General features: G+C 39.5%; 1 protein-coding gene across 10 annotated transcripts in view; it reads right to left on the bottom strand.

The window, feature by feature from the left end:
• The window catches only part of tns1b (tensin 1b), a 171,942-nt gene that overhangs the window by 74,857 nt on the left and 70,800 nt on the right, over positions 1-26,285 (bottom strand). The window contains exon 1 of one of the 10 annotated variants that reach the window (XM_056755617.1): positions 19,412-19,494. The exons of 8 other annotated variants lie outside the window; for them this stretch is intronic. Coding sequence is in view for 1 of the 2 variants with exons in the window: in XM_056755616.1 (XP_056611594.1) it covers positions 9,851-9,874 (24 nt within the window). In the remaining variant the exon portion in view is untranslated. Of the gene's footprint in view, positions 1-9,850; positions 10,237-19,411; positions 19,495-26,285 lie in introns of those variants that run through there. One more of the 10 variants, XM_056755616.1, reaches the window with a different exon arrangement.

Below are 26,285 nucleotides of genomic sequence, written 5' to 3'. Positions count from 1 at the left end.
GAGAGAGAGAGAGAGTGAGAGAGGGAGAGAGAGAGAGAGAGAGAGAGACAGAAATAGAGCGAGAGAGAGAGAGAGAGAGAGAGAGAGAGAGACAGAAATAGAGCGAGAGAGCGAGATAAGCTTCAGTATGCAGTACTGAATGGAAGTCCACCTCTCATCTAAAGTTAATCTAAAAATGAAAATGATCAATTATTTTCATTTTTTTGTGGATGGAAAATAAACATTTTGAGAAATGTCTCAGTAGTCTTGTATTCATCATACATTGGAAGTCAAAAGAAGCCAATGCTGTTTTGTGTTCTGAAGACGAAAGAAAGACATACAGGATTGGATTGACATGCAGGCTCGTAAATTAATTAGATTTTTGGGTGAAGTTTCACTTTACATTGACCCAAATGGTAAAGCATTGAGGATGCAAAAGGTCATCGATTTGTTTCACATGGAACACACATAAATACTAATAAAACGTAGACCTTAAATGCAATGTATGTCACTTTGCATAAAAACATCTGCCAAATACATATGTACATTCAAATTTATTCCAACAAATTTATGACCAATGATTTTAAACAAACACAGAGTCTGTTCTCAAAAGAGAAAACCCGATCCATGAGTAGCAAGGAAAACAACATTTTCTGTGATTAAAGCCTTCACATAAAGTACAAGCCATTTGTGAGAAATTTCATAAGAGCAACAATTAGAGTAGCTTATTAAGCTATAATGCATCGTCTGTTTACAATCGCTGGCTTTATCATGCCACGTCAGAATGGAAAACCTGCTCAGTCAATTCCTTAAAAAATAAATGAGGACCATTGAGTGGAAGTAGAAGGTAAATCTCCAATCACAAGAGGATTCACAAGTAACTTAACGTAATGACAAAAACTCAAGAACCATTTAAAACAAAGAACCAGTCATAAGAAGACGTAAACACGATCCAAATGTTACTGCATGAATTGTAGAACTTTGGGGGAAAGACCTGGTCGTTTGCTATCTGAGAAACGTGGCATGCTGAAACAAGCCACGCGGGACTTCATGAGTTACTGGCCAGCAGGTGAGGGGGACTCCCACTCCATTCCACAGGAGACATCTTCACCTGTCCTGTCCCAACACAGCAGTCATGATTAATGTATTTCTCTCTTACACGCACACTAACAAAAGCTACAATTAGGCTTTGACTTAAGAGGCTGATCTGACCTGAATTACACAGCGAGAAAAGCTAGTTTTCTATAAATCGTGGTTAAGAACAAATGCAGGTAGTTTGCGTGTAAAATCCCATTTTCTGTTCTGTAATTTCTGACCAAAACTACATTTAACAGGAAAAATGCAGGACAGGACTTGATTTTATCCATTTGGAAGTGATAAATCTGAGTGGGCAATACATACCAGACTGGAGCCAGGTGGATGGAGGGGAGGGGCTTAAAAAGGATTTTTGCCAACGAGGAAAGTTTTGTTGGAATAACACGCACCAATGAATTTTGCACAAACCTGTGTTTAGAAAGTACACAAGGTAATTTATTTCTCAACTTTACAGCCGTCTTCAATATGTAACTATTGCCTCTCTGTAGCCATCTCTGATTGTAACATAAAATTGCAGGTTACTTGACATACTTATCTTTACATGATGGGATTAAGTCAAATTTTCTGGGAAATTGGAAATGACAGAACAATTTATAAAACATTATTATAACATTGCCGTTGTGAACAAGGGGAAAGGTGAGGAGAGAGTTTTAAAAACGATGTATGTGCTTGCCTTATAACAAAAAAAATATTTCTACCCAAAAAGTTGTGATCACATAATTCTTATTTTTTTTTAATTATCAGATACTTGCAACATTGTTACATTTAATGAGATCCCGGATCATTTCTGCATAATCTGCACATTTTGGCTCATGAGCTACAGAAGTTGTCAAATGATACAAAAGTTGCAGCTTTGAATCACATCATTTAACAGTTGAACTTTTTTTAAATGATCAGGTAATACAACATTAGATTGCAACATTGTTACTTTGAATGAGATCACAGATCATTTAAATTTGATTTGCACATTTCCGTGTGCAGATCGCCATGTAATTCTGTCACAATGTAGGCTTATTCAAAGATTGAACTTTTAAAAACCCAACAACACATGTTCTCTGAATTAAAGTGGAGCATCTGGGTATTAAAGGCACCGCAGCAAACACTGGCTCGTTTACATGCAAGGGTCAGTGGAAAACATTCAAGTGAAAGTAAATTCCGACTCTTTTTGGCCAAACTCTGTGTGCTAGCCCTGATTTTAGTGCTGCGTGATGTTGCATATCAGCACAATGGTGGGCCGAGGGGGGATGGTGGGTTTCCTGCCTTTATTTCACTGCCCGGTCCATAAATCAAACGCAAAAGCAAACAAGCAGCTCTGTGCCAGCAAGCGCCGAAACAGGCCTGTTTTATATAAACATTCCTTGAGGAGACCAGGCCCTGATAAGACCTCCACATACTCAAGAGAAAGGGGGCATGAACCCCGCTCCATATCCCGTCAGCGACACGTACGACCATCAAAATATTTCACATCGTGTTCGGCAGTCACACGCTCATGGGTTCTCCTCTGGAATTTTCACATGAAAAAGTCTGAAAAATCTTTTGGCCCAACCAGAGTGATAAGAACAGTGGGCTGATCTACTCCATCCCACGGTTTTGGCACATGTGCGATAGACAGGCGCACCACACGCCTCTTCCTATAGAGGGGGTTGTATCAGGGCTGCGAAAGCTACCACCAAATCTCTCTGTGGTCTGGCTCTCATCCTATAATAGAAGATGTATTACAGACATAACAACAGACGACATCACTCAAGCCAATCTGGTGGCAGTGTTCTTGTGCAACAGTGAAAACATGTATGAATGACTCACGGGATTGCTCACGGGAAGTTTTTAACTCGTTTCGTTTAAATGAATCCATTTAAAACAGGCATTTTTCCAGACCATACAAAATGAAACAGCATCACTCTTAAGAGTCAGACAAACCATTATTGTGTGTATCAATGGGACTTTATTCCATTTTCTTGATAACCGTATTTGGACGGAACATTGGGTAAGAATGCAAGCAGCCCACAGTCATTCTAACATATGTTCACTTCTGCAAACTTTCAAACAAGGTAAAATGCAGCGCAATTTATTACTTAAATGTTTAATTTAATAACATCACAAACGTTTTTTCTTTGCATATGTTATAACCCTCAGCGAATTCCTATGGAATCAAACCCATTACTCTTGCAATTGAGCAACATGCACTCTAAAAATGTGGGTGATTTGAACCCACGATGGGTCAAAAATGGACTAACCCAACCGTATAAATCAAACTTTTCTGGGTGTTTTTAACACATAGTTGAGATAAACATAAACACCAAGGTTTGTCCAATTTTGACCCAAGGATGGGTTACAATAACAAGCTGGAGTTCAACAAGTAAAAAGTCTTGAATACTGGCTGAGGCTGTTTTCGGCAGGGTTGTGCTTTAATTTTGTCTTCAGAAAACAGAAAGAGTCTCGTATCACCTCCCAATGAGCAGCACAACATGATGAATGGCTCCTGACAGCGCAGCAGACAGCACGACTGGCATCACACAGCAATGACTGAAGACAATACCCCATACAAACCACACAACTGAACCTCAAAGCTCAAGCAAACGGGCACGTTTCCCATCTCCAACAGCGACGATGGGTTTATTAAACATATTTCTGTGAGAAACAGGCCTGTGTGATTGCATATGGCAATTTTCATATTAAAGACGTTTTAAACTGCTGCAATCATTTGAAGGAACTATCCGCATGCAACTGGCAACTTCCCGTACTGGCGTAGGGGATTTGGTCGGATTGATTTGGTGCAATTACTAAATCCAGTGGTAAACTGGTGCCGCTCACTATGAATTTCCTAGGCAGCGGCAATCAGACGAATGTTACAATCAGATAATCCGTGGAATAAAACAAGCAGAGGCAGGTTTAGCGTTTCTCGGGCCACGAAGCAAAATTTTATTGCTTTCTGTGGCCCCAACCATTCGAGCGGTTTGTGTGGTGGTTAACACACTGCAAACCAGCAGATTTTTGGCTCACTTATTGGAAGACCCAACAAGAATCTGCAAGCTTTGTTTCCCATATTTGTGCATTAGTTTTTGGGGACAATCGAGAGATATTTCCTTAAAAAATAAAATTATTGTCATCGTTTATTCACCCTCATGTCATTTAAAACCTTTATATAACTGGGTGTTTTTGTGGAACACAAAAGAATATATTGTGAGAAACGTCTCTGTGGTTTTGCATCTTTACAATGGAAGTCAACGGGGGCCATTGTTGTTCGGTTACCAACGTTCTTCAAAATATCTTCTTTTGTGTTCTGCAGATGAAAAAAAGTCATACTGGTTTGGAATGACTTAAGGGTGAATAAATAATGGAAGAACTTTCATGTTTGGCTGAACTTTTCCTTTATTCGGTCAAATGTGTTAAATATAGTTGGATGTGCACATGACCATCTAATTCAGAGTTTTCCACGAAGTTCCTCGGACGCAAATTCTATGTGGGCTGCTGTTCTTACATTCTCTCCCCATGTCCCATCCAAACCCCTTTTTTCGGAATTCAAGGAAAATATTTCCCATTAATACACAATTGTGGTTTGCCTGATTTGGTGAGAGTAATTCTCTCCAATTTAGTATGGCCTGGACATCTGAAAAGAAGTAAATAAGCGTTAGCAGCAGAACATTAGTAAAATGCTTTTAAATTGTACGTTCTCAAAGTAATAAAGCAAGCTCTCATAAGCCTCTTTTTTGTAAGACTAAGCGCCAGTGAGCGAAAGTCAGAACACGGTGTTTTAACAAATTGTCCCCTAAATGACTTCCCCTGTCCCATTTAGCAGCTACAAGGAGTGCCAACACTCCAAAAAGCTCCTTTGAAAAGTGATCTCTGCCAATCTCCGCTCTCCTCTGAGAGCCTCTCGGCCTCTATCATCAATGCCTGCTTAATACAGCACATAGCCAAATGGATGCAGAAACACTGACATCATTCACCTCAAACCAAACAGCCGGTTCATTAGAGCTCCAGAGCACAAGCCAAAGATGCCATTACCTCACACATCCACAGCCAACGTTGAAATGTCACGGAAGATGCCAAAATCTTTTGGCATCGAGCGCAGTCTCCCTTAAGTAAAATTCCCTTCAGATTCAACACTTTTTATTTTATGGAGGTTTAAGTATATACGCCATTCTGATTTCTGACCAACACTGTTAAATGAATTTGCCAATATGCGGGTGTTTCATTTCAAACCTGTATGACTTTCTTCTGCAGAACATAAAAGAAGATATTTTAAAAAATGTTGGTGACCAAACAACAGTGGTCCTCACCATTTACTTTTATCGAATGAACACAAAACCACGGAGACATTCCTCAAAATAGCTTCTCTTGTGTTCCACAGAACTGAGTTACATACATGTTTTGAAGAACCTGAGCGTCAATAAATGACAGAATCTTCCTTTTTGGGTTACTATTCCCATAAGGTTATCTAACACGTCTTAACCATCTAAAAGGTGATTTCTTATTGAAATTTCTTTACACAAGCAAAGATGCTTGAAGTCAACTCTAACCCGAATGTTTGAGGAATATCTCTGTCTTGCGGGAACTGCAATTAATCACGATATACTAGAACTCCTAAAAACAGGTTTGCCATCCTGATGCATGTCGGCTATCTGTGTTTTCACGTTACCCCGTCCTCGTGAACCTCCACTAGCCGTAGAGAGCCGAACGTGCCGCCCGCCAAACTGCAGTGATAAACACTCCACGCCAGCGGCTGTGCTTTGTTTCCGCAGAGCGAAGGCATTCATCCGGTTAAACTGCAGCAGTCTGTGAAGATACTGCAGGGGTCTTAAATCAGCCCTCTTCCGACAGTCCTGGAGACTCGGCTTCTATGCAGGAATGTCCATAGAGCGCGTTTCTGCCTCCGTCAGCACCTCCTCACAACCTTTCTAGCCTCCAACCATTTGGCGAGTACTGAACCTCTTAAAGATTGCTGCTAATTTGCTTTGACATTGTGAAAAGTTGCTCTCCGGTCAAAACGGCCCTATCTTGGTTATCTTGATTACAGTTTTTCTATATTGTCAATTTTGTTATCTGGTGCTCTAACTTTATGATTAAAGTTGACTGTATGAGCCTATTTTTGTGCTTTTACAAAACAAATTTGAAGTCTTAAAAACGGTAGATGTGTAAAACAAACAAATCTGTGGAGAGCAGAGAAAGAAAGCAAAGATCTTGTTCCCAACAAGGGAATTCTGTTTAGTCAAGGTATGAATCTGTGGTGGATTAAACATGTCCAGAAGAAAGCCCAAGAATGTAAACAAAGCTTAATCGCTCCAAAAACGGATCTTATATTTACATGCGATGTAGCCTTTATCTCCACAGCTGTCATTTCTGTTAACACTTGTTGCAAGCAAACACGTGACCGCACAAGCCCACACACCTTTGCATGATTTCCTGCTATCTGAACATGCCCGCTGGATGCATGCGTTCACCTCGGAGTAAAAGAAGGAGGGTTGGCCAAATTATGCAAAGGCACAGAAAATGCAGATTTATTTATCTGGCAGAATCCGAGGTGATACTAGATACATCTTCCAGGCATGAGATGAAACCATCCCTGAACTTCCAGAACATTTTTTAAACACACATTTATCACACAGAATTCCGCACTGGACTGCAGCGATGTGGATCTTGATGCATCTCCCTCGCTTTGAGTAATAGAGAAATGTTGGAAATGGATCTTGAAACGCTTAAACTATAATCCGAGCCAACAGATGGAATGCTGAGAAAACTCCACAGTCCCAGTATCTCACTTCTGACCGTTATGACAATGAATCAAAGAAAAGGAACTTGTTTGCATGTTTGGCTAATAGTTGACGGAACGAAATCCTAAAATGGGACGACCACTTTTTACAAACCTAGTTAAAAGCGATTTCGAAGTGCCGTTTTTGCAGAAAACATTTACTTGTCCGCCATTGTTCGGACAAACAGTGCAAAAAATCCATAATGGCTTCTCTTACCCCAAATGTGCATAACTTCACCTTTGCAGATCTTTCTGTGTAGTTCAGTGTGTTTAGTTTCTATGTAAGAAACAAAGTTAACCAAAGAGGAAAAAAACACCTTTCAACATCAAACGGCTGGCAGCGATCGCGGATCAGACAGCTTAGTGGGAGACTAACAAAACGGTTTGGTAATTAGCTCTGTTTGAGTGACCGCAAATCTCCTTCCTTCATATCTGAGTCATGGCAGGTACTTAAGCCCCATCAGCTGATGGTTTTACTGGCGTTTCTGCAATGAAACCTGCGGGGGGTTGGATAAAGTACAGAGCCATGATCCAATTCATTTCTGAGAAGAAACCAATAGATGCTTACCAATAACAAGCTGAAGCAATCATTTAATTACTCATTTTGATGTTTTTCCTAACACGTATGCTGGATTTATGTTTAGGCTGTACACAAAAAGGAAAGTTTTGCCTTTCTATAGTCTATAATCTTGGATTGAAACATATTTTTTTTACGCTATTTTTTATGCACTTCTTTATTTTGAGCAAAAAAGTTGCAAATTGAGGCTTTAAAGGATTTTCATGTAGTTCTTTTCCACGCATTTCAAACTCTCAAATTAGTCACATTTTTCATTTCGAGTGAACTATTCATTCAAAATGAAAGAGTGATATTCTCCTGGTGATTCAGATGTTACGGAGATCAGTGAGGCCGAGTGAACGTTCAAGGTCTGATGATGGAGAGAAATCGAATGAAATAACAGGAGTCTGGCGATACAACATATTTGTTACACCCATGAGAAATGCAATCTCTGACTCGGTTTCCCCTTTCGGTATCTTTAGCTAAAGATAAATACACTTGATATTTTCAAACAACATTATTCTTTCTTTTCCCTCAATTTGAGTCAAATTAGTCAAAACTGCATCTGCAAAAGTGCCCAAAATACCACTGTTTCCCACGGTTGTGATAAAAGGGAGGAATACAGAAACAAACCTCAAAATGTTGCATAGCACAAGACCCGCACGTCTTAAAGAATATTACATGTGCCTGTATTTTAACCTTAGAGAACATTATAGCACGGTTAAAAGGTTTACTTGACCTTTGATGCCATAAATGCATTTGAATTGCATCGTCATAAATACTTAAAGAGTCTGGTGTGTGATATCTAGGGTCACAACTGTTCTTGACCTCAGGGTCACAGTGATGAACCTATGTATATGAATCTCATAAAAACATATACAGGTCACTGAAATCAACAGAAAAATAGTATGCATGAAGAATTACAAGCATTTTGTTTTTTGCTTGTTTGTGCGTATTGTCACATTGTTTCACCTAAAATCATTTTAACTGCAATGCACCTGAACATTTCACATTCAAGCTTTTGTTACACATTTACATTTAGGCAAGCTGGTATTTAAAAAGTAGTAAACCTTTACAATAGAATTTTCTGTTAATGCTTTATCTAACATAAACTCCCATAAACATTAATCTTAGTTCATGACGATTAAAGCAACAAGTTATATCTTTTCAAATGAGTTAACGCACAGTACCAAACACGAAAAATGAGTAAAGAAATGCTTTTGTATTAACTAACATTAACACAGATGAACTAATGCTGAAATATGATTGTTTATTGCTAGTTTATGTTAGCTAATGCATTTACTAAAGTTATTACCAAAGTATTACCAAAAAAGGTTGCCGCAGAATGTATATTTTTGCTTCTCTTTCTAAATTTGGGGTAAATGTAACCACATTTGACATGTTTCGTGAGATTCAACCCTAAACAAGCGAAGATAAATGAGAGAAAGAGAGCCACACGCCACGCTGTTCGTCTGCGCCACAGGGGGAAGGCTATTGTTCAGCATTTAACAGCAACTTTGTCAGCCTGTCAGATACATTTGTTACAGTAGAAAGGGAAACTCTGTGGACACGGCACTCTAGAGCCCTAAATCAAAGCCGAGAGACCTCGCTGTGGACCGCTGACACCGACACCACCTCAACCCCGACTCACCCTAAACACTGTTACATGCTACATAACATACAATACACCTTTAAAGAGCAGATCACTCAATAATGAGAATTATTATACTACATTTAAACTGACTTTGGTTGTCAAACAAATTCTGAACACGGTGTCTGTAGTTTGACATCATTCCTGTGCAGTATTGCTTCTCACATTTGTCGCAAACCAAATCCAGTTGACAATATGTTAGACATTTTTTCAAGTTATCAAGTGGCATCGAAAGATTTAACAGCACACACGTGGCATGCACTATTTTTCCTTTTATAGATTTTTTTGCGCATTTTTCAAGCTGAACAACCATAGCATACTATAAACTATCGTTGTATGAGCATGTGCATTCCACATACTCTCCACAAAATGAATAAATAACATTTGGGTTTAACAGAATATTAGGTTAAGAAAATAATTCCAGATCTGTCATTGTTGGTGAACTATTCCTTTAAATCACAACGACCCCTTGAAATGTTCTGATGCATGTTTGCATTGCCGGGGCATTCCAGACCCAGAGTCTGAACGCGGTCGAACATCAGTTATGTCTCATTTCTCTTCGACATCACCGCAGCGCTCCTGCACTTTTCATTTCGCCTTCAGAGCCGTTTTACCATCGCTGTTACAGAATACACACACACAAGCTTTCCTCCCCATCCATTAAGCGCGTCTGCAAACACTTACACACTCAGTCTTTTCACAGAACAAGCAAACAACCCATCAACTGTTCTGCAGCACGCACACACACAACTCGAAGAGCAAATGAGGTAAAAAATCCCTCGATATCTCCATCAACGTCGCTAAGTCACGATCCTCCTACCTGAAACACAGCAGTGGCCATCATCCGAGAAGGTTTGCTGGGTGTCAATGCGTGTGTGCATGTGTCAAGCCCAGCGCCGCATTCTCCTCCGTGCAGACAGTATTGCAGACTTGCAGTCGGCTTTCTCACACAGACACGGTGTAATCCAGCGAGAGTGTGAGTGTGTCGGGGTGTGCGAGTGTGCGGACACGTCTGCCTCCTTGGCTTCCCGGGAAAGATTTAACTCTTGGAAAAATGACTCGCATTCGCTGCCCACTCCGGGTAAAAGGATGGATCATAACAAACCTCCACACTATATATGGCTATTGACTTGAGAAAGAAGGTTGGCTTCTGTCGTACAAGCAGCTACGAAAGGAAATCTAGGAAGTCTAAGTGCAGGCTACTGCCATTCTGCTTTCCCTCTTATTACCTCCCTCTCTCTCTCTCTCTCTCTCGCTCTGTAAGCATTTATGGAACAAGCCAGGGGAAAAAATCCTTAGAAACACACACAGCCGAAATTCCCAACTAGTCATGTGGGCTGGACTTGGTTTTGACAGACAAAAGCCCTTCTGCCTCTCTCTTTCTCCCTCATCAGCCCACCTCTCTCGCCCACTCCTCTCTCTCTCTTCTCCAGTTGTTATCAAGTTCTCAGCTTACAGGTTAAACATGAGTTGACAAGCTCAAAGTTACGCCAGGAGCAGTCCCAGAATCCGTGCTCAGCATGAGGCGTGTAGCTGTGAATGTGAGGAACACTGTGGAGAGCGTTTAAGCTTACTCGGACCGGCTCTGACATATCAAACAAAACCATGTCGAATGCACTTCAACCTGCCCGAAAGCATCTTCTGAAAGATAATGCAATAGAGTTCAGATTAAAGAAAACTATTTGTTGAATTATAGCTGGAGAAAAATGCAGCTTGTTATTGTGAAAGGTAAAAAGAAAAACGTTCAAAGCGACTACAGATGAGAAAATACAAAAAAAAAAATGTTTAAAGGAAGAAAATGCCAAACGTAGATTGTGTTGACATCATCATTGTTTAAAGAAAGATTTTGACAACAATGCATGTCAATAAAATGTTGGTTTAATCTCAGATGTCTCTTATGGGTAACATTAAGGGGTTTAGACAAAAAACCCTACAGACAATTTCTACAAATATGAATACAGTGCTGTTCTTTAGCACAATATAAAGATCACTTAAATTGACTTCAGAGGTAAACAGGCAGGTGAGCATCCGGGCACATGGAATTTAACGCTTCGGAGCTGTTTGAAAGCAGACAGATCCAAAGCAATTGATGCGCTCTCACTGACAGCTTTAGCACTTTTACCTTTCACCCTCAGGAGACAAAGACATTTTGAAGTCTGTCTGTGTTTACGAGATAACAACTTCAGGGCTGCACAACATTTTTTTTTAAAGCCAAATTCGTAATATTTAGGTGAAAAAATGTCTGGTTTGGACAATGAATTTATTTTCAAGATTCATTATTCCTTAAAAGGACTTTTCTCTTCAAACCGTCGCCTCCAAGTGTTTCGGTGCCTTTGGGAAATCACACCAATGTTTTGAAATTCAAAAGATAACATTTGGGATAAAATTCAACATTTAACCCAACAAATATCTTTTACAATATCACAAAATTTCTTGATGTGTAATTATCCAATGTACAAAAAAACGTTAAATAGAATTTTTTTATATTAACACAACACTCATCCCACTCGCTCGCTTTCTCTCTATCTTTCTCGCTCAATTTTTTCTCGCTCGCTCGCTCTCTTCTCTCTCTTCTGTCTCTCTCTCTCTCTCTCTCTCTCTTTCTATCTTTCATTCCCTCTCTATTTCTCTCTCTCTCTCTCTTTCTCTTTCTCTCTCTCTCTCTCTTTCTATCTCGCTCTCTTTCTCTCTCTCATTCTCCCTCTCATTCTCTCTCTTGCCCTCTCTCTCTCTCTCTTTGTTTCCCTGATGTCAAGACTAAAGCGATCATCGATCTACAAAGCCTCTGAGATCGAAGTACAACACAATGTGGTCTCTGTTGAAATCAGTTCTCTGTTGAATCTGGGTTGAGGGGTCTGTTCAGATTACACACCTACCCCTCCCAAACAAACACCTACCAACCGCCAACATCACAGCCAAAACAACATGCATGATAGCTATTATTAATGCCAGGGGTCAGGATTAGGCTGGCTTGCGTGATCAGATCGCCCCCTCTGGTGGATGATCTAACTACATTCTATTGACAGTAAAAAATGTGTGTATTCTTACAAAAATATTTGGAATATTTATATTCACAGTACTTCGAACCATAATAATTATAGTGGTAATGCAACTGAAGAACCAGGTTGATAAACACAGCGCTGATATCGTTCCAAAAGAAAAGGACCGTTTTTTAGACGTGACAGTGTAAATTGTTACGTCATTTAACAAGCCTTTCGGTGGTTTCCAAAGGAAACAACTGGGTGTCTGTTTAAGAAACACACCTTCCTGATGGAAAACATGAGCCTTTTGTTTGGTGATATCAAAGTAATTATACAGAAGATGCGAGTATGAAAGTTTGGAGAGTTCCTGCAGTTACGCGGAACAGATGTTGATGTACTATGTGGGACGCAAAGTTCAGCATTAATCACAAACCTGAAGAAAAAGGAGGAGACAAAACAAGACACTGGCTCGCCCCCAAAAACCATCTCACATTCTTTAATAGTTTATAATAAATGAACTCAGATGGCAGTTAAAAACACAATATTGTGACATTTATGAAAAAGGTGCTATTTGTGTTTGCCTCTTTTCTAAAAAAATGTATGATGTGGATGAAAAATAAGAATATAAACATAAACATCTCATAGCCTCGAACACCACGGTCAACTGGTTTACACTGAGCACACATAATTGAATAATATGACCAAATGCAGATAAAAAAGTTTTTTGTTTCCATGCAAACATCATGCTGTCAAGGTTGGAAAGTATGCTGAAATATCATGCATGGTTGTTGTGTCTTTGTTGTTGCTGTTGTTTTTAAGCTGAGAATTTAGGCTCGTCTGAAAAGGCCCTATTAGATGTTATGAGTCTGACATATTTCCTGCGTCCTGGCTTTTATTATCTTTTATGTTCCCCTCGGTGTTGTCTGTAATAAGCATTGTTAGGACGCCTAGAATGAGGCATTAATGTTTGTAGTTACGTGCAGGGAAAACAAACGCCAGGTCCAGCATGGCATAAGAAAGTGTGGGGTCAAAATGAGAAAATGTTTTTCATGTCCACTAGATGTTCCATCTAAAGGAGCACATTCCCGTGATTCCCGGAAGGTATGTCCTGCTGGAACATGCAGGAGCCAATCAGAAGCCTGAAGAGAGACAGGTGCGGGAACAAGAGGCCCACCAAAGCGGTTTATAATGACACTGAGCTGCACATATGGAGCGCACACATTCAACTAACTGTGAATTCCTTCACCTCTCTTAAAGCTACAGGTGGTAATGGCCGAATATCATTTCCAATCCTTGTAAACTCCCAAGCAATGCTCCCATGTCATATATATATAAATATACATATACATATAAATATATCAAACCTGCTACAGCGTAAACTTTCTATTTAAAGTGATAGAAAAAAATTCATTCATTATTCACCCTCATGTCATTTTAAACCTGTATGATTTTCTTTCGTCTGCAGAACACAAAAGAAGATCGTTCTAGAACGTTGGGAACCATACTACATTGGCCCCCATTGACTTCGATTGTATGACACAAAACCAGTCATTTCTCAAAATATCTTCTTTTGCGTTCCATAGAAGAAAGAGTCATTTGCAGGGCTTGAACAACATAATGGTAAAAATGATGACTGAACTGTTGTTTTTGAATCTTCGAGCCCACGCATTGACTGTATACAAACTGTATGCTTTTACGACTCTCAGCAGGTGGTTTTGTACGTGAAGACCAATTCAGTGAGGTCTCATGATTTCAAGCCTCCTTACATTCACTGCTCACCGCAGAAACCCAAGACCACTCAAATCAACAGAACCTAAACACATAAAAACCCCAAAGATATATACAGGCTCACAAACTCGGTAAGACCGGCAAAGTCTACTGTTCGTCCACATATCGGTTTCCAACGCGCACTCCCGAGCCAACACTCTCGGCAGAACCAGAAACAGGGCTTTGAAAATAATAAACAGTTACAGTAAGAGAGAATGTTGTGGGTTTGAGAACACAGAGGGGGGCTTTAGTACCCTGCTCCTGTGTTCCTGTAAAACAACATTACGGCTATAGGTTTACCGAAGAGCACTTTAAGCTAGTATGAATTCTTTGGATTTGTTCTGTATGTGGCTAGTCTCAGCGTCAGATGGACTCACGGCTCGCCGCTACCGGTGTCCAAAAACTTGATTCACATTGCTGTGATTTATCCTGACAACCAAATAGCCAAAAATGTAAACATTGGCTGAAACGCAGCTCTTTGTTTTCTTTGCACTTTTTCCACTTTGCATATGTTCAATTAAAAGAGACCTCTTGTAGGCCGTCTTTGGGGTGATTGTATCTTTTCAGCTGCAATTTGTTTGACAACATTTTTTTTCGAAGTACATGAGAACAAAACTTTCCTGTAGCAGTGGCTATATCAGTAGTTAAAGCATGGCGCTAGCAACAGCAAGGATGTTGGTTCGAATCAGGGGATTGCACATAATTGGAAACAAAATGTATAGAAAATGCATTGAAAGTCGCTTTGGATAAAAGCCAAATGCCTGAATGTAAATAAATGTAAACTTCCTTCTTTGAAAGCATACATTTTTTTAATTCTATGACGGTCATCAACTAGACAATGAATAGTGTGTAGCTATACCACACCTTGCAATAAAAAAGTCATTACATTTAGCGGTCTTCGCACTATATTCATACAGTCACGTCAAACTCCAGACTATAAATTTAAAAATCATATTGCTTAAGTTACAAATACCATTATGAACCATGAGCTGCTTACCATCACAAAATCCAACAACGTAAATGTAGTGTGACTTTGGGTCTCATTCCCATCAGCCAGATAACATGCCACTAACAGAACCCAACACATCACTTTCCATCAAAACCAGTCTAATTCTCATCGTAACCATTAAATCCATTAGACTTTTTGTGATGGTTTTATTTTCCAGGCAAGACATCATCAACATCAACGGGCCCACTTTGATACGCTCAGTTAAAGTTCTTGTGCAAATCTTAATGCCCAAACAGAACATTCATGCAAAAAGACCAGTCAGTGGCATACATAATGACCAAATCTAACCCAAGATATCGTACAGTCTTAACCATAGCTAACATTTACTCAACATCTCAATCAGGCCATATCTTACAATCTGACCAACAGAAATCACGGACGGAAAAAACAGAGCACAGCGTACTGTACACCTGGCTTCAGTTAGAAGCCTAAACAAGGTATTGTACAGAAACTGGAAGACCTGAGTCACAGAGCTCAGTTTCTGCCGGAGCCAACGGAATGAATGCAGACACACATCTTGTAGGAATATGACGTGCTGACTGTGGTGGAAAACATCTTCGCGTTTGAATCAAAGACTGGACATCACATCATATTTACATTACATTGAAGGCCTTTTGTTTACATATTTTCAATGCCGTTTTGATGTCGTATTCCATCTAACGGAGTTTGTATGTCGCTGTTTGTTTTCCCAACTGTATGAGCTGAGGAGAAAGACAAACACATAAATGAAGAAAGATGAAAAATCATACCTCATTGTCTGATGCCCGGATCTGGACATGAGAGCTCAGCTGTACACAATCTATTTCAAAACAAAATCACAACCAAGTGGGCAACATGTGCTTTCATGTTCCTCGTGCATGTCTTCCAAACATCGAGAATGTGCCTGGAGACACGTGTGCTTCAACATTCATTAACCGTATCGCGGGAAGCGGTAAGAAAAATAATCCTATTATAGAGGAGTTCATGTGGTGTCGTTAGTTTCCGGTCTTTACAACCGCTGTCATTACCTCCACAGGAGATTCAACCCTTTTTAAAAGCTGATGATGTATAGGATGATGACTGGTTTATTGCTCTGAAAGCCTAAGCAATCGAGCTGCGAGCCCGTCCCCAGTGTCAGGGGTCTGAACAGGGCCATCCTGAGAAAACTGCTCCCAGGACATCAAGGAAATGTTGGCTGAAGTGGCCATATCAGATTTGATCTATTCATTTTTATATATGTTTTTTAATCGTTTCTCTGGAGTCTACTAATGTTAGGAACTGGGCTCAAAGATCTCCAGAGATACAATAATGAAAAAGAGAGAAAGGTAGAGAGAAAGAGATACTGACAGTAGAAGAGAAGAGAGCGGAGCTTTATAAATGATCTGTGTTCATGACCTTAAGCCTCCGATCTAAACAAAGACCTCTCACTTGACTCAAAAAAGTGAATCATAGAGCCCCAAATCATCAGTAAAGATACAGATTCACTTTCCCCATCAAGACAACTCATTCATCGTCTCCTGCACCGGGCATTCTGGGGTCAAATTCTGTTCACCTTGAGCCTTACAGAATTACATAAAGCAACATTGAAGATGTTTATTAGTATTAGTGTTATTTATTAGCGCATTCTCACAAAGCCAGACTCCCTAGATTATACCAAATCAATACTGATCCTGGAAACTGTGTTAGTGCACCTTGCTGGTATATATTGTGCACATTACTAGCATGGATATATAAAAAATTCAAACAATGACATCATATCGTTTTGTAGCCTTGCTGTTGGCTCACGGAATCTCACGGAATCTCCAACATCAATACTCGCATAAATTATAAAAAATAAATCGTTGACTAGCCATGAGTGATTTCGTTATGAAGATAAACCTTCCGTATATGGTGGTGCGTGACGTCAGCCTTAACAAGTGGATAACAGGAATTGTATTGGTTTAAGTGGAAATTATAATGGTGTACATACTGTCTTTGAAATGAATTGGAATATCCCAGCATCAGCACCTGACCTCCCTGGTGCTTTTCAAGCTAAATGGAAGCAAATCACTGCATTCATATTCCAACATCTAGGTCCATCTCCTTGGACCAACAACAATCAGCAAAAGATAAAAAATCTTACTGTAACGCTCCATTGAAATTACAGTATGACTTTCTGTAAAACCCCAAATAAAAATGACTCGACACAAATGTTTCTGATATCGGCATTATGATCATTAATACGTGTGCGTATTAAGTTAATAGGAGAAACAATGTGCTGCGCAGTCGCAGGACCTGAAATGGATGGGTACAGCAGTGATAGATGATGGCCGCACCCAAACGCCATGCGAGGGGTCTGTGTGATGCCATTGTTTTCAGGAGCAAAGGCTTGGAGTCGACGCCGAGGACGTGCAAAACCCCAGAGGCACAGAAAAGAATCAAAGACTTGGAGCGGGGCCATAGAGGAGGGACTCGGAGCGGAAACACTGGAGTATAATGGAGTCTAACCAAAATCCCCCTTTTACCGCTCTCTTCATCTGGCCAGGGGTTGTATAAATCATCTATAAATGGGGGGAATTATAAATATCATAAAAGTTTGAAAGTCTAGCCCAAAGCCTCTTGGAGATAATGCTGAATCATGAATAAAAAATCTATATTTTAAAAATGCATTATTCTCATTCTTACCCGAGGATGTTTAATATCTCTAAGTGGCCGATCTTATGAACTGTGCCAGGCGTACAGCTAAAATCATGAATATTGCACTATGAATATTTATTCGCCAGGGTTGAGCTAAGGATCATTGGTTCACAGATACAGGTGCATGCTAGCCACCGTGGGATTACATAAAAGGCTGAACATTTTCAGTAGTTGGGTCAGAAAACAGAAGTTTGCAACTACCTTTCAAACAAATCAAACTCATGATTGACACCTACCAGACCATGATACAAACATTTTAAAATTCCCCAAACTTATACTGATCAGCAACACCCTAGCAACCACTCATAACTCCCCAAAAGAACCCATAATAACCTGATAAAAAACACCTGAACAGAAATACAGCATTGACCCAACAGCCACCCAAAAGCCACAGGTAAGTTTTGCCCAAACCAGCTTCACTTAGATTTGCTTTATAACATGTAAGAATCTAGATTTCCTCCTCAAAACAGTCAAGCGAAGTAAATCGCTTTAAAATACGGTGATTCTTTTCCACAGGTAGGGGGTGGTTGTGGTTGGCCCGACACCCCCACAGGACTATTCAACCACTTCAGCCATATTCCACAAAGTCAAAACATCTCTGTTTCACGCTGTATATAAATCTCCATTAATGACAAGCGTTTTCTCTCTAAACTAGGTCTCCAGGACAGGAAACAGATCATTGCATATGAAATGATCCCGAAAGAGTCAGCCAGAGGTTAGACCAGGAGACACCAAACCTCTCTATGAAGAAATGGACTGACCTGCAGCAAACGGTCCATCCGACCTCAAACGCTGACAAAGGGAACTGTCAGCCACTTCTGAAGCAGCACTCGCTGCGAGACCGTTTCCAAATGAGCCTTCACACTCGATGGCTGACTGCGTAACCACAGACTCGCCAGATAAAAGTAGACCTACAAAATACTCGTGCAAGTTTAAGTGACTTTGAAAAAACAGGTCAGAGAGCAAAGACGGTAGGCGGCATGACTCGATATACCGTGCAAAGTCGGAAATGTGTCAACAGGTTTTTTATTATGTCATTTGTACTGCACCAGAAATATTTGCACAGCTATTAGTGGGGTTTATATTATTTACACCCACGAGCAACAAAAACATGAATTACTGTATTGTGAAAACAGAGCGGGACGTGTCCCAAACAAGTTAAGATGAGAAAAAACTTGTTTTAAAGGCGTGCTGTTAGGCACAACAGAGTGTAGTTCTTTACGGTTGCCAAGAAACCAATTTGGTACATTAATATACAGCAGAGAACAAGTGATAACTCACATCTGTGGGCATACTGACCAATCTACAAGCATTACATCTTCTGTAAAAATATTTTTGCCTTTGATGCCAGAATTATCATTCAATTCATATCAGTTTTTGGTGTTTTATCAAGCGAGAAATATAAAGAAAATCTTTAAAGCTTGTTTTTAAAATATACTTAATTTATACCAAAGGTTATTCCAAAAATAGACGTGAGAAAATTGTTATAATAAAGACCAAAATATTTTGGGTAACACTTTCCTTGAAGCATGTATGTATAATGCATTATAAAAGAAGTTTTAAAGCATTGTAATGCACCTTTTACTGCTTTGTATCGTCTTAAAAATAATTGTTATTACAGTTAATACATTATAACACTTAGCAATTAATTGTTACACTGTACATTTTAAATCGGTTATAATGCATTACAACACACATTATGAAGAATTATGATGCATCTTCCCCTTTAAAAACTCTTTATAATGCACTATACATAAATACTTCAAGGAAAGTGTTAACATATTTTCTATACCATCACCACAATGTAAATGAAATGTGTAGGATTTCGATCATATCACCCAGCCCTAAAAGGCTGATGCAAACATTAAATTCCACAGGACACATTCTCTATTCAGTGCAAGACTTTGATGTGAGCTGCAAGTAAAACTACCCAAAAACCAACATTTAACTCTATCAATACTACTCTTACCTGGTTGCGAGAGACTGCTGAAAGATGCTGAGGCTCCACAGTCCTGTTTTCTAAAGTCCAAATGTGTGGCACTAAACCGCAGCTGCAACCGGGCTGTAAAATCTTACGAGAAGGAAAGTGTGTGTACAGGAGGTGCACTGACATTCTTTCTGCCAACCACACCTCAATCAACCTCCAAACTTTAGAAGCACATTCCCTGCTCTCTCTCTCTCTCTCTCTCTCTCTCCCTCTCTCTCCCTCTCTCTCTCTCTCCCTCTCTCCCTATCTCTCTCTCTCTCTTGACATGTTTTTTTTTTGCCTGGCTGTGTGAGACTCGAGCAGTAGCTATGTTGAGAAACATTAGGGTTGAGTTGCCTTCTTGATTCAGGCTTGACTGACATGCAATCAAACTGTTCAGTTCAATAAAATAAAAATTTGACAAAATAATATATATAAAAGCTTATAACATACTCTAAAAGTCTCAAAAATGTTGGATCACTTGATTAAAATGTTTTTCAGGATCTTAGAAATCGTTTTTATCTGCAGGAGAGTTTTGTAGACAACGATATAAAGAATTAATTGCAAAAAAATAAAAAAATAAAAATAATAATAAAAAATAAAAAATAAAGTGAAATAATAAAAAATGTTGTGCTTAATGATGAAAAGCCTTGTGTGACAGTCAGAGCACTTTTTAATAAGTACTAAAGAATATCCCAATTCTTGCAATTTCTGCTATTTGAACAGCCAGCTTCCGAAAATCATTGCAAATACATGTGCATTTCGGCCTGGATTCACGCGGACTTCACACGGACAGGGTGGAGCGGGGCTTTTCCTGTACTGTTTCCCCCACGACCAGACCCAGATCTGAGTCCCCCGTGTTCTTCTTGGCTACCAGGGGATGTAGTTTTGGAGAAGGACCCATCATTGTTCTGTCGACAAACAGTTCCTTATAGTTCCTCCTCAGATCTTTCTAACCTTAGCGGGTCAACAGAGTGAGAACTCGCCACAAGAAAAAAAAAAACCCGATTGAAACCATGCTCCTAAACCACCCCAAGCCGAACACCAGCATGTCAGGAGCTTAATCGAACCCCTCAAGTGGCAAAAAAACAAACACGGGAAGGTTATAACTCTCCCGATAGCGGCGAGTAAGTCCTCAGATACCTCAAGTGAAACAGAGGAACATTACGTTGTGGAAATGAGGCAAAGCGTCGTAAAGAGACAGTGTGTTTCGCCAGCACTAACAATGTGTTGTGGTCATATTCGATTACAAAAAAACTATAAAAGAAAGAAAAGCTTAACTGTTAGGAAAGGAGGCGATTTACAGTGGTCACAGTTAGTTTATTTTCTCATACTGCTGCCCGGAGACTGACCTGAACATTACTCATGACGCATTGCGGTAGTGTTTCATCGTCCAAACAGAGCAAAATCCATCCAGCTCGGTTCTACACTAAACCCGCAGGCCAGAAACCTCTACACAAAGTTTTTGTAATGGCATCAACACTCTAAAAATGGTTCTTCTATGGCAACGATGTGGAAAACCTTTTATTTTTAAATCCACAAAGAACCATTCAGTCATAGGTTATTTAAAGAACCATCTCTTTCTTACCATTTTATAATCTGAAGAACAAATTTTCACCACAAAGAACCTTTTGTGAAACAGAACGGTTCTGTGATGTTTAAGGTTATGGAACCCTTTAGACAAAAAAAAGGTTATTCTATGGAATTCTCAAGCACCTTCATTTTTAAGGGTGAAGAAAGATAAACTAGAACCAAAATAGGGATAAATATTTCTCTCTATAGACCCAAAATAACTTAAGACTGGATGGATCTCTGACAAAAACATACAATATGGATATTTGGAGTCTGAGATCAATTTTCTCATGACGATGAAGTAAACACCTCAAACTCAGATTTAAACCAGTGTTTCAGTGCCCAAGCTAAAGCTTCTATATGCCCATCTCTATGAGACAAATTATTACAGCAGAACTTATTTGGTTAAGTTAAATTAAGGCCAACTGACTTATGCAAAATCATACCCGACTTTATAAGTTATTATTTTCTACGCATGTGCACATACGGATGAGGCAAAAAAGTGCAAGTCTTCATTAATAAATTACGCTTTCAGGTTGTCAGTCAGAATGCCGGCGTCTGCCCCCACCTAATGCGTATGCGTCCAAGTGCTCTCATGAAGGTGCACCATAGACTGACAAGACAGAGGAGAATATATAGATTAAAGTCGTTATTTTGTTAAGTTTTTTCGCACGAAGTATTCTCGTCACTTCAATAAAATTCAATTGAGCCACTATGAGCGGATGGACGAATTTTACGATGTCTTTAGTACTTTTCTGGACCTTGACAACAACTATAACCATTATGTCCATGAGGATGTCACATAATTATCTTTTATTTGTTCTCCGAAGACGCCCAGAGGTCTCAAAACATGATTTACGTCATGTGGGTGAGTAAAATAAAACTAAAAACACACAAATTTGATTTTGGGATGAGCTCAACCTTGAAAAGTCCAGTTTGTAAAATTTAGCGGCATCTAGTGGTGAAGTTACGAATTGCAACCAATGGTTCAATCACCCCTCATCCCTCCCTTTCGAAGCACTATGGTGGCTGGCGCAAGACAAACATGTTTTCGCTTCTTTGCCGAAGTAGATAACGCCTGCGTCCAAATGCTCTAAAATTTTACCTTTGGAGGGCAGTATATCAAGGTAGGAAGACATCAAGGCATGTCTAAATCCAATGTTTGCTTTAATTCCTGTCTCCTGACATACCTCCATCTGGTCGGTTTTTGAAGGCAGCAAAGATGTCTTCTTCGCTGCCTTCAATGTCCCACAATTCTATGTGTGTGGGGAATGTGATCGGTCGACCAGGGTCGAGTTAAAAAAAAAAAAATGCAACCAAGAAAGCCACTATAGCACAGTTTTTGTGTAAATAAAGTTAAATTTTTACAAATTCAATTGCATTTCTATTGAGAAATTACTATTGTAGTTTTAAAATATTTACCGTTACGGTACCTATGAAGGCTGTCCGAACGTGTTTCTTGGAGCTGCCTTCATGCCTAAACGCTGCCTCCGTAGTCATTGCCTCATGAGACAGCGAGGCAACAAGTCAGCTGCCTAAGCTTTCAATGGCATCCGAACATATTTAGGAAATGCGTGAATTCAACATGGTGAATTCCCTGTAAGTAGGATTCATGGTGTATGTAGATAGCAATAGCTCATTCTAACTTTATAAAAACATAACATTTCAAAATGTAAGATCTTTATACACCTCTGAAAACAGTAATGTATATTATATTGCATTTCTGACAATAAGTCCTCTAAAATATTGCACCTTTAAAGAGTAAATATTTATATATTTTTTAAGGTCCTATTTTAGTTAATGTAGAGTCCAACAACAAGTTTATGTACATACAAGTTGTAAAAACACTATTATTTTGTTAAATTAGGCAGTTATTGTTACCTTACCTATTAACTGATTCATCCGTCTAAACCCCTCCTTTCTGCAAGCCTACACTGATCTGATTGGTCAGATGGTCTAGACTGCTATGATTAGTCTACCACTCAAGAGGCTCACAAGCTACTATGTTTGGGGGAGAAGAGTAAAGTTTTCGCAGGCAGTCCTAGCAAAACGTAGGCGGGGACTATATGTAGTGACGTAAATCTGCGGCGGTTCGCTAATCGGACTAGGGCACGACTCGCTTGGGTGATTCATAGTCGACTCCCTTTTCTCTTGCTTAAATTCACACATGGCAACATTACACACTGTATGAAACGTAATTTACATGATCTTGTAATATGTACTCTTTAAGATAACAAATCGGTTTGTACTGATTGTTTCAAACTTTGATTTTGGTGATTAAAAAACATATCTTTGCATTGAGTTTGGTCATGCATCAGCATAGAACGGACACACTGCCCCTTTAAGAAACATGTCAGGCTAAACAATGAAGATGTAGCCGAGGTCGTCATCAGCTGCATGTTTTCTCACACCATTTAATTTGCACTCATTTCCTCTGGCGTTTACAGTAATTGGCCTCTGACTTCGACGTGCTGGTTCTCCTCGGTGCTCTGCACTCGCTGGCGTCACATCAGCTCTCCACAGCTCGCGGCTTCCCTTCGAGTCTAATGAATATTTTACTCCACCACTTAACTTCACTTTTTACTATATTTACAATCACCCAGAGACTGTCACTTCATTTTCTAGCTTTTGGAATTCAAATTACGTCCAGTCTCCAAACTCATGTGCTGTGAACCCGCTGTGAGCCCGCAGCAGTTAACGGCCATTTTTGACCTCTTGAGACACCAAGTTAAACTGTCAACAGAAATGGGAATTACTAACTCTTAAAATCTCCCTAAACTTCATAAACACACACTTCATGTCACAAACATCCACACCTCTGCCAAACAGCAGTAACAAATGAATACTTTCATGCAACATTATTGTACTTTTTTGGTACAAGACCACGAAAAGATCCTATCCGACAACAGATGTGATGTGTTCTGTTTGGAGATGTCTGACCTGCACAATGTTCTCAAGTCTGAGCCAGGTTTACCAGTGATGTCAGGACACAAATATATAATCTAAGCTTGGCATGAGAATACAGAGGTTGAAAACTCTTCTGTCCAAGATCTCTGAGCTTTCCAAGCGAAGGTCGGACATGCACATGTGGACGTGGATATATTGTACAGGGGACTTTCCTGCTAACCATTATCCAAGACACGAAAACTGTTTAACAAATTGTGATAACTGTTTCTAAATTGGGCTCAGGGCACTTCAGTCTGTCATATTTGTGTTTACGTGGTTTCTTCCAGCCTTCCATCAGACGGGGACCGGAGCCAGTAAACCCTCCAATGTGGCTATAGCAAACTGTCTGAGCATTTGCTTTTAGTGGCAGAGGTTACACAGGGGCCATCTGCAAGTCTTATCTAAAAATGGAAATAGGTGATTTATGGCATAGCATCCTGCTGCAAATCCCTTTTGGTCGAATATGAATTCATGGGAGTTTAAAAAGTTTGTCTTTCTTACATTGAATAAAACATCATTTTGTATCAAATTATAATACATAGCCAAAAAGCTGTAAGCAAGTTATCTTCCATTAAAAAGTGTTTATGTCGGAGTCAATAGCCTCATTGGCAAGTACTCGGACATGGTTTAGGGTCACGCTCAGGGCGACCTGTGTTAGAAGCCTGGCTCGTGGTCCTTTGCCAATTCTGCCCCTCCTTCTCTATCCTAAATTGCTTCCTGTCATATATTCCTCTGTACTATCGTAATACAAAATACATGCAAAAAACTCCAAAAGTAAATCTTAAAAAAAGTGTTTACATCAAAAAATGTAAAATAAAATCTTCTCTACTTTTGAAAGTCCAGATAAAAACATCCTAACATTTAAACATTAATATTGATGTTATTTGTCATTGCCTCTGTTAAATATATCTCTTAAATTTGGTGCTATTTGTTTTTGGTAGAAATGGATGTCTGAGGTTGAAAAATCAACCGTTTTTTTAGTAAACAGTGAAAACATGTCCCGTACGCCACAAAAGAATTTAATAAACATCTAAAACAGGAAACTCCTAAGACTATTTGTCATTTTTAAATTATCAAATGTCATTTTAATATTTTATCTAATGGTGGGAGGACGAATTGCATCCATTCCTGAATCTTGAGGCGGAAATTCCTCAGTGACTGGCAGGGGAAGTTATTACACATCTCCAAACAGATCTGGAGAGTTATTTTAGTCTTAATTGCAGTCGAATCAAAGAAACTTGTCAAAGATCTCCTCTTAAATTAGACATAATCTATCCAACAATGCTTAAAGAAAACACGTCTTAATGTGTCATGCATTCCTCTATAGCGGATGGTACAAACTACACAGCGGAATGCTGAAGTGTCTGAAAGCTACTGGATAGTGTGCACTGATCCACAAACACACTCAACAGGACTCAAAACACACAAACGGACCCTTTCACACCTCTGGAATTTCCTGTGGGTGTGATGAGGAGCACAGCAGTAGGCAGAATTAGCTGTATACACACGCACGCACGCATACACACACCACCAAAATACACAATAATAGATGATGGCTCTGTTCCAATTCCCAGTGCGCTGCCAAAGTAGGGAGCATTTTAGGGCATTTTAGCAGCATCACTTGTGCACCTTTGGAGATGGCAATCCCATAATGCATTGCAATATGAAAAAAATATGATGCAAAATGATTGAAAAGAAAGTTTGATTGCAAATCCAGTACCTCAGAGAATAAGTTTTCTTTGGAGGCTAACCCTGGTTCCCTCGACCGAAAGCCCTATGCATTTTTCCATAGACTTTTGGAAGATCGCAAAAAACAAGCTCCGTGATGAACAAAGGTTTATGATGTTTACACGTTTTGTCTATCAAGATCATCTTTACAAACTAACACAACAATAGTTACTTTTGAAACCGAAACACAATCGGCAGAGGAAATAGGCTCACACAATGCTATAAACGGACTACACATAAGGTTGCTCGATATCAACGTCACCACCCCCAACAACTCTTTCAAACTTTATTAAAAATGTGCTCCCTGGTAAATACGTTTTAAGATAATTGTGTGCATTATTTGTGAGCTTTATAAGCACGATGATGTCTAACAACCCCGCCAAAGGAAGTAATCGCCTTTTAGCAACTTGTTAGCAACCGCTAATTAAAAAAATCACAACCGGGTTATAACTGGTGTGTTTCATCTCATAGAATCAAACATGAAAAAATGTGGAAGTTTTGTTTACCACAGACCTTATTTCGGCCGATTTACCAAAAACCCATTAAAAAACATAGACTTTGGAGGAATGGAACCGGAAGTCCTAAAATGCTCACTTGCTTCCGGGTTTTACCTACATAAATACGTCATTAC

This window comes from Triplophysa dalaica, chromosome 8 (assembly GCF_015846415.1).
Source record: "Triplophysa dalaica isolate WHDGS20190420 chromosome 8, ASM1584641v1, whole genome shotgun sequence".
Taxonomy (NCBI): Eukaryota; Metazoa; Chordata; class Actinopteri; order Cypriniformes; family Nemacheilidae; genus Triplophysa; species Triplophysa dalaica.
The sequence above is the reverse complement of the archived record's forward strand: the minus strand, read 5'-3'. Positions and strand labels throughout refer to the sequence as shown.